The sequence below is a fragment of the Cynoglossus semilaevis genome, chromosome 17, assembly GCF_000523025.1.
Source record: "Cynoglossus semilaevis isolate Cse_v1.0 chromosome 17, Cse_v1.0, whole genome shotgun sequence".
Lineage (NCBI taxonomy): Eukaryota > Metazoa > Chordata > Actinopteri > Pleuronectiformes > Cynoglossidae > Cynoglossus > Cynoglossus semilaevis.
The window spans coordinates 8,220,327-8,229,705 of NC_024323.1; the positions used below are offsets into that span (position 1 = coordinate 8,220,327).

The 9,379-nt window shown below is 45.5% G+C and overlaps 1 protein-coding gene across 4 annotated transcripts in view; it reads left to right on the forward strand.

The window, feature by feature from the left end:
* Nucleotides 1-9,379, forward strand: part of axin2 (axin 2 (conductin, axil)) — a 16,057-nt gene that overhangs the window by 4,903 nt on the left and 1,775 nt on the right. For 3 of the 4 annotated variants that reach the window (XM_008329811.3, XM_017040723.2, XM_025064674.1), the window contains 8 exons: nt 310-441; nt 2,525-2,627; nt 4,266-4,406; nt 4,506-5,038; nt 5,120-5,296; nt 5,413-5,628; nt 5,740-5,850; nt 6,616-6,786. In XM_008329811.3, the coding sequence (XP_008328033.1) occupies nt 310-441; nt 2,525-2,627; nt 4,266-4,406; nt 4,506-5,038; nt 5,120-5,296; nt 5,413-5,628; nt 5,740-5,850; nt 6,616-6,786 (1,584 nt within the window). The remainder of the gene's footprint in view (nt 1-309; nt 442-2,524; nt 2,628-4,265; nt 4,407-4,505; nt 5,039-5,119; nt 5,297-5,412; nt 5,629-5,739; nt 5,851-6,615; nt 6,787-9,379) is intronic. The other variant, XM_025064675.1, reaches the window with a different exon arrangement.

A 9,379-nucleotide genomic window follows, 5' to 3' on the forward strand; every position in this document is an offset into this window, starting at 1 on the left:
TCAGCTGAGAGCTTCAGCTTTAGCCTCCTCCTCTTTTTATGATGATCCACCAGTTTTCTCTGATCCCCTTTTTTCTTACCTATCACACTGACTGTCACACTCAGGTTCTCTTATTTGTGGTAGTTCACGCTCTTCTCTCCTCCAGTTTCCAGGCAAAAAATCCAACCACACAGCTGAGAATGTATAGTAAAAAAAAGAAAATCTGACATTTCAGTTAGACATGAACAAATGTCACTGACCTGTTGGATACTGTTTCACAAAAAAACAGCTGTAACATCAATGTAACATCTGTTTGTGTAACCCTCCCAGATCCTACAAGAGAGGGGATGCCTTCAACTCCTACCACATGGGCTCCTTCGCCCCTGTCTGCAGCACCAATGACAGCGAGGTCTCGAGTGACGCTTTGACCGACGATGCCATGTCCGTGACAGACGGCAGTGTGTAAGTGGATATTAACCAAACACAGAGTGCCCTTGTAGAAGTGTACTTTGAGAATGTGGTTGCCTGATTCCAACAGTTGAAGCCAACCTGAAGTCAAAACCAGAGGAGTCTTTCTACTATATTGGGAATTCTGGTGAAGAGTAACTTCTTGAGCCACTTAATGAAGCGGTGGCAGCCGCAGGATGTGGCATAAATAGGTGCCCGGCCCCTTCTTTCCTTTTCCTTTTCAAAAATAACCCCCTACTATAAAGTACAAATACTCTGAATGAATACACAGTTTTGTAAGGTTGTTCCAGTACATTCTGTGATTTAGTGAACAAAGATAGTGATGGTGATATGTTTCAGCACCTTATTTGCAGTCACGAGTCCCTCAAGTGTCTAGGTACAATTAGGTTGTTGCGTGGTGCACAGCCCAAGTCAGGAGTGCTCAAGTCAGCTGCTTTTAGAAGACAATGTTACAAAGTGTTGTTAAAGTTCATCTTTACCTCACCTCACATGGGAGGCATACAGTCAACATAGATGATTTCAGTGATACAGCAGGGAAGATGAAAGAACAGTAATGTTTAGTGTGACCTGCTGGTGGGGCATCATAAAAATATGGCTGTCATAAAGAGTTTTCTTTATTACTGGAAACTCTCTGTTCAGGCATATCTCTTGATAGCCCGGTTTCAAAGGTGCCGCCACTGATAATAGTTCTATTCTGCTGTACTTTGACCCTGATAAGGCTGTGGCCACTTTGGTGACATCTACCACAACCAGCGCCTTCCTCACACACTTCCTGTGTCTGCTCCGACCTTGATCAGAATTTGTCTGCTTTTCTTCAGTGTCATTAACATTGAGCCATAAAGAGTGATCTCATATACAGATAGAAAAAAAGAAAAGAATAGAAGTTGAAATATGTGACTGAAAAGGAAGCGCTCGTGGAGAAAGAGAAGCGAATAGGGGATTTTTTCTTTTTTTTTTTGCTTATATCTTATTTATGGATTTGCTTGGACGCTAGGGAATGCAGCTGCGCAGACTTCAAACATTACCTTATCTTACAAACCAGCCTTTTGATGTGCGGAGATCAGAGGCTGGCTGCAGCAACGCTTGCCAAATGAAGATTGGGGGTGGGAGGTGGAGTGTGTGTTTGTGTGTGTGTGTGAGACAGAGGGGGGGTGAGGAAGCACTGCTTTTTATGCGCATGACTGTGGCATTTCAAAGCAAAACTGTAAAAGTGCTCCTCACTTAGGCTAGGTCATCAGGAAGCTACTGTTTAACATGGCAGAAAAAGGAAAACCCTGTCAAGTGCTACAGTTGTGTGTTTGCGTACTGTGTGAATCCATTTCTGCCTCTGCAGCTGCTCGCTACCTCGCAGCGGTTAGATAGCTGCACCCTGGGGTCCTGTTCTGAACTTTTCCAGAACTTGAACTTGAAGAGCTTTAGGTTTTGACACAAACGTCTGAATCAGTTGAACTGCACGTCAAATGGCCGCTCCCTGGTGTCACGTCTATGTAATGTCCTGTGGAGCTCTGGTGTGAATAGGGCAGGTCAGACTTTACAGCAAGTGCAGGGATGTGTTGTGTAATTTCCCCTGCACACTCGCACACATACACACACTCAAACACACACAAGTCTGGCTCCAGCCCTGGCCTAAACTAACTTCCAGTGGGTGAGAAAATGTTTGAGAGAGACAATGACCAGTTTTGTGCTCCATGTGTGAAAGGGGAACCTGGGTCACTGTCTGCTGAATTGGGTTCATAGGCAGAAATGGCTGATGCTGCATTTCTTTGAGGTTAACAGGATTTAGGCTGCGGGGGGCGCTGTCGTTTATTGACTACCGGGGATGGAAAATAATTCTGAACAATCTGAACCAAAATGCGTTCACGTGTCATGCTGTCAGTTTCTGTTTTGTTTTTGTATAAATCCTAAAAGATGAAAAGTGATGAAGGAAAAATTAGGGGCATTAGACATCCTCCTGCTCATCAGCAATGTGTTTGATCTACCCATCTGGCAAACAAGTGTCCTTCCAAATGACTGTTTGGTTCTTAATCCTGTATCTGATTTTGTAATTGACCTCTGTGATCTGTCTGTTAACCCACAGAGATGGCGTCCCTCCCTACAAGTTGGGCTCCAAGAAGCAGCTACAGAGGGAGATGCAGCGCAACATGAGGATGAACAGCCAGGTCTCTCTGCCTGCCTTCCCTGTAAGTTCACAAACACACACACTCTCAGAAGTCTTTTTGAACCCAGGTTCCAAAGTCTCATTTCCATACCTCCCTCTCTTCTGGGTCTCTCTTGGTTCTATGAATAGGACTGCACAAACTGTATTAGGGCATTCTTACTTCACAGCAGCAGCAAAGATCTAAAGAGGAGCGTCAAAGAGCCAGCCTCCCACTAACACACACCCACACACCCACACACATACGCTATATAAGTAAGTAGACGTACAAACACAAGCCCCCTCGCTACCTTTGGTGTCGTGCACTCCCCCCGTTAGAGATTTTCATGAAGTCTGCAGAAAAGGAGGAGGAGGTCTCTAAGCTGTTTATCACCACGGCGCTCAGAACACACCAGGGTTTTTCTTCCCTACTGATGCTGTAAATATGGAGAATAGGGAGAGATGAGGAAGATCTCTGCCGCTTTATCCCCAGGGCTCTGAAATCAGCCAAGTTTCCCAACACACACGCACACATGCACACACATGCACACATTGCTTTGATCCAGGGATGAATGGAGCAAAAGCACAGGGAAGTGACAACTTTCAACACAGTTGGCCCCCTTTTCCCATTGCACTCACACACACACACACACGTACATACATGTACACATATCAGACTTTTCCCCTAAAAATGAGGATAGAGAGAGTGCAACCTCAGTGCCTCAGACTGGAGTTTTATTCCAACTAATTGTAGATTATGGAACCGCTAAGAAAAATATATTTTGTCCAACTGTTGGTGTGTGGACTTTTTTTACTCTTTATTTACGTTTTCATTTTTATTTTGGTCGTGATTTTTTTTATTTTTACGTTGGCTTCCAGCCTATAGTGCACCAGCCTCAGGCTCCTCCTTTCTCTCCCTCGTTTCTTCCCTTCTTTCTTACTACAAAGGAAAGGGAGAAATAATTCAGAGGAAGAAAAACCAAGAAATCCACCACGCAAAAATGCTAATAATTTAATGCGTTTACTCACACAAACACACATGCTGACACAGACACTGTCCTTTGTGTCACTACTTTAAATGTGTCCAGTATTTGAAGAGGTAAGGATTAAATTCCCCCCAACCCTTCTGATATTTCATCCATTTTTTTTTTACCTTTATCTCTGTGCTCCAATCCTTCGCTCTCTTTATCTTCCTTGCTCTGCACATGTGTGCATCTCAACTTTTTTTTAATCCTCTCATCCCGTCCTCCCTGTAGTTCTTTTCCACCCCCTGTAGATGTGTGGCTTTTATTCCTAGATGTAAAGCCACTGCTTCCCATCTATCTATCCCTCCAACCCTGCCTTCACCACCCTATTCTCCCCCTACTGAGTGTTTGATATTTGACGAGGAAGTCTTTGAAGTGAGCTGACTTTAAAGAGGCCTGCTGATGCTGACAGAGGGAACTAGCTGCAGTCTCACCCAGCATGACCATACAGCAGGCGTGCTACCTCTTTAAACTTCCCAGTAGTCCTGGGTGCCTATGATAGTGCCCTGATCAGTACCACCAAGAGTGAGGAAGGCACTGATGGAGAACAATGCTTCAATGTAATTAAATAAGTTGAGAGGAAGTCTTTGAAGAAGTTAACATAGGGCTGGTGCTTGGGGAGTGACACAACAGCTAATTTGATGTCCTTCCTCACAAAGCGAACTCGATGTCCGCCAAAGGAGATGGTCCCAATGGAGCCAGCAGAGTTTGCAGCTAAGCTCATCTCACGCCTGGAGAGCCTGAAGAGAGAGCAGGACACCCTCAGCTCCCCGGAGGAGAGGCTCCAACAGATCCAAGAGGTTTGTAATGGATTTGGTTTTGTATTTGACCATGAGAGAGTGAAATTGTTGGGGTTTTTTTTCCAATGTGTGAGTAATTCCATGTTTGTTTTTTGCTAGGAGGAAGAAAGGGAGGACACTGAGATAGTAGGGAGTGCTCCTCAGCTCTCCCCTCATCCCTTGTCTCTCCTGTCTGGCTCCTCTGACGAGGATCCCCAGGCCATCTTGGATGAACACCTCTCCCGTGTGCTGAAGACCCCTGGCTGTCAGTCCCCTGCTGTCGTCCGACATTCACCCCGCTCCAGCTCGCCAGAGCACAGGCCTCTTCCCCGGGGAGGGTTCGGAGTCAAGGCCGTGGTAAGGACAGGGGCCCCCAGTTCTTCTGTCTCCAGTCCTGACCAAGGATCGTTCACGCTGGCCTTGGGCCCAGGCAGAACCCTGATAACTAGACAGAGCACGAAACATATCCACCATCACTACATCCACCATCATGCCAGTCCCAAGAGTAAAGATCAGATTGAAAGAGAGGCGGCCTTCAGGGTACACAGTCTGTGCTCCACCAGTGGAGACTGCCCTCCGTGCCAAAGTTATCAACGCAGCCGCAGCCTGGGCCGAGAGACATGCGGGGCTGCTTCAGCAGACAACACGATGGGGTCAGTTCCAAACCCTTCGACTTTATTCCTCATTCCCATTGATCCATTAAAATGCTAATTACTTCCCTCCTTCCTTCCCAGAAGGTCCAGCTCCTTATCCAGACACATGTGTCATTCAGGAACTGATGACGGTTTGGCAGAGAAATCTGTGGAAGACTGTGGGCCAGTACAGCTGCCCACCGACACAGCAGACCCCACCCAAAATGTATTGCAGTGGATTCTGGACAGCAAACAGCGAGGAAGATATAAGTCTCACAGGTGAGCACTGACCAGAGTAGCACTTAAGGCTTTGTTGTAAATGAAGAAAAATCCAATTTCTTGCCTCTGTGTTGCATCAGTCTGATGTGTGTTGTGAACCTGTCGCACTCCTGCAGTACCCAGAGCACCAAGAAGTCCTTTGGAGCCTCTTCCACCCAGACACACACATGGGGTGGTGGAGGAAGCTGTGGCCACCTACGTAGCCACCAGCCAGCACAACCATTTATCCAGGACCCTGCCATGCCTCCCCTACCCCCTCCCAACACTCTGGCCCAGCTGGAGGAGGCCTGTCGCAGACTGGAGGAGGTCTCCACCAAAACCATCAAGCAGAGGTAGGAACTGGAGACCTTTTAGCTATGGTTTTTTTAGCTGTTCCTAATTCCCTTCGTTTTATATCGCGATTTGTTCTCATCTTGGTAATTACAACACGTTTCTCTTCCTAGGCATCCTCCGTCTGGAGTCCAGCGTGAGAAGAGCCATCTAGTGCCTGCCCAGTCTCTAGCCAGTCCTGGTCCTGTCGGTCTCCTAGCTAGCCCCGGTCTCCAATCTGAAGAGTACGATGCCTCTAGCGTCCTGCCCTCCTCACTCTCCTCTCCTCTCTGCTCCTCTTCCTCCTCCTCTCAGCTATAGCCTCCACCTTGCAGTGTACTTCTACTCTTTTTAACTCTTCTTGTCGTCTGCACTGCCCGCCGCACATGTACAGAGGCAGACCCTTTAGATGCCACGCAGAACGCATGCACACACTCGAAAGAGAAGGTGACCCCCTCTCTGTGCAAAGTCTATTTCAGGCTTTGTACGTGCGCACACCTTTTGGTTGCTTGAATCTTGTCTGTTTGTGATGTGTGTTGGAAGTGCTACACCTGACTGAGGCTTTGCTTTCATATATATATCTGTATCATTTTATTGGCTGTCCTTCAGTGAGCTGGCCTTCAGTTAGGTTGGCAGATTCCAGCAAAAAGAAAGAAGAAGAGAGAGAGAGAGCGAGCTCCTCTGAAGTGAGAGTACAAAGCCCTGGACATAGCTGAAGGGGAATTGTTAATACTCTGCCCCCTTCTCTACGCTCACACAACACAAATGCACACTGTACCGATGGCACCGGGTCACTCACTGGTACTGATGTTTAGTCAAAGTGCTGTTTCTGTGTTTCCAGTCATGTGCTGTTTTCTGTAGCTGCGAGTTATCCATCTTCACTCAGGGCCTCTTATGAGCTTTGCTTCATTTCTGTTCTCCTTCTTTTCTTTTTATTTTGGTCTGTGTCCTAGTCAAATATTGCAAAGACTGCCTCTCATTCTGTCTCTCCGTGCCTTTTTTACCTTTAGGATAAAAGAGTGCAAGAAGAGTTCAGGGAGCCACGGGGTGTGCAGTGGAGGTGAGACAGTGGTGACATATTTCTTCTGTGGTGAGGAGATCCCCTACCGGAGGACCATGAAGAGCCACAGTCTCACTCTGGGCCACTTCAAGGAGCAGCTTCGAAAGAAAGGCAACTACAGGTGTGTTGAATGGAAACCTGAATACACAAAAGATTTTGGAGGGAGGTTATCCGTAACCTTTAGATCCAGCAGCAGGCTTAACTTGATTAAGTAAAGAAGAATGCAGGTAACGGGAATAAAAAAAATAAAAATAAAATTGGAAAAACCAAGAAAGGGAATCAACTTTCAACACTACATGTATTAAGCTGTAGCCTCGAAGAAGAACATGGTATCTGTTTAAATATGCTTCATACCAGTTCTGCAACTATTTAGCCAAAAAACATTAAAGACTAAAAGACTCCTGGATGACTAAAAAGCAAAGAGTTAGAAACAAAAACGATTATTATCATATAACATCGATTATTAGAATATTATGTTTCATCAATAAGGACTAGGTGTTAGTTTCCCCCCATTCATCAATAAGGACTAGGTGTTAGTTTTCCCCCACTTTAAATTTCCCATTTTGCTCAATTTCCTGTATTTTAGGGCCCAAACAACTGGTCGGCTAATCCAAAAAGAGTCACCTCATAATAATCCATTATGACAATAATCGTTAGTTGCAGCCCCACTTCCGCCACATTTGTGTGAAACGTTTGTGTAACCGTTTGCTTCAGTCTCTGGCCTCTGTGTGTGTGTGTGTGTGTGTGTGTGTGTGTGTATGTGTCTCTTGAGGGGGTGCAATGAAAAGGAAAAGGACAAGAGAGGAGGGAGGCTGAGTGGAGCGGGGGGTTAGTGGGAGAGTTTGAACTGCAGCGATTTGGGTCCCATCTGGTATTGATTTCCATGCTAAGGCACACTTAATACACATGGCTTTGAAGCCCTGGCCCCTTTCATTTCAACCAACAAAGACTCACACAAATGGCCAGCGTGCAAATTCTTCACTGATGCTATCAGGGGCTCTCTTTCTCTGCTGTGTTGTGTTGTGTGTGTGTGTGTGTGCAAACATGTGCACGCATGAATGTGCTTGTGTTGAACGCGCACACTATTTACACATGTTGTAATGATTTTATGGATATATTTGAAAGGCAGATTGTTAAACGCCAGATCTGCTTATTTGCAGTTCCACAGGGCTCTGACTCAGGCTGCACCGTGTTTGCACACAGAGATTCCACTTTGATTTCTTCTTTCCAGTGGGCATTAAAGGGAAAAGATCAAACATGTATTGTTCAGGCTGTTTCGGCCTCTAGGATAAGTGTGGGTTGATTGTTGTGTTAATAATTATTGGTATCATACTGTAATTTCTGAGTGAAGGAAAAAAAAGGAAAAACAAAAAAAGACGTCAAAGTTACTCCTTGGAATTTCTTACTCGCCAGATGTGAGCTGTGTTTTTTGGGTCAACAAATGTGACAAGTACTTAGTGGCAACTTCTTCACATCTGTCTCTTTGCCTCCCCACCTCCTCCTCCTCCACCACCTCCTCTCCTCTGCCTCACTGTCTCAGTTCCTGTGTCATACCATGCACATTTTTTGGAAAGGAGAGCTGTGCGGTGCTTTAATAGCAGCCAGAGAATGTGTGGAGTTGGGTCATTTCAACATGGCAGCGGTTCAACAAAGAACAGTACTGCCGGGCTCTGCCAGACGATATTGGTGCCAGATGTCAGTGCTAACGTAGAGAGCGGGGGAGAAGGGGGAGAAACAGATCTAGCCACATAAAACATGTTCCAGTGGAAATTCAGCCTCTCTCAGTCTCTTTCTGTCTCTTAGAGGGAAAAAAAAGAAAAATCATGGTTCTTTGAACTTTTCTTTTTTTTTTAAGAGTAGGACGGCACAACTGTTTTGATTTTTTTTTCTTTCCACCTACACATTGGGAAGGAGGATACAATTATCAGGCACGTCCTGTGCTTTTTCATGCTGCCTTATTTATCTACTTAGACTTTTAAACTCTGCTCATTTTCCTCCGAGAAGGCTCTTGTATTCCACTTAGTTGAAGCCTTCCTGCATTACAAATGGAGCTGCTTTTTATTAGTGACCACCCCCGTGCTGACTGGAGCACGTGTGCTCACAGGCACCTTTTTGCAAGGATGTTTTTGAGGCTCCGGTTCTGGTTTTATTAGTTTTGCATGTTCTTCTCTCGTCTCGTTAAAAAACAAAAAGTTTCACAAACACACACACACACAGACACACAAACATTCCAGTCACCCCACACATGGAGCAAATTGAGGCATTTTCCATTACATAGCAGTTAATGAGTGAATTCTGCCCCCCCCCCAACCCCCCTCCCCGAGCCAGCCCACCCCCGCTGATTTCTTTTCCTCCAACATGAGAATGGAGGGGTTCTGCATCATTAATGGCCTAGTGAGGTCATGGCAAATGAGAAGTCCCTCCTTACAATTTTCTTTTTCCTTTTTTTTTTTTTCAACCCACAGAAAGCTGTCAGTTTTCTTCCCAGAGTTCATAGTGACTGTTATTGATGAGTAATACAACAGGCACCAGCTCACCGCGCTGCTGTCTTTTCTACTTTTCAAACGTTGTCACTGGAAGCCCTTTATTAGCACTTGGCATGTCGGCAGCGCCCCCTCTGGTAGACAGGTTTAACAAATTCAGAACTTTTTCTTCAAATGACTTAATTTACATTTTTTTTAAAATCTGAAGAAAAATTATAAATCAGTGCAACT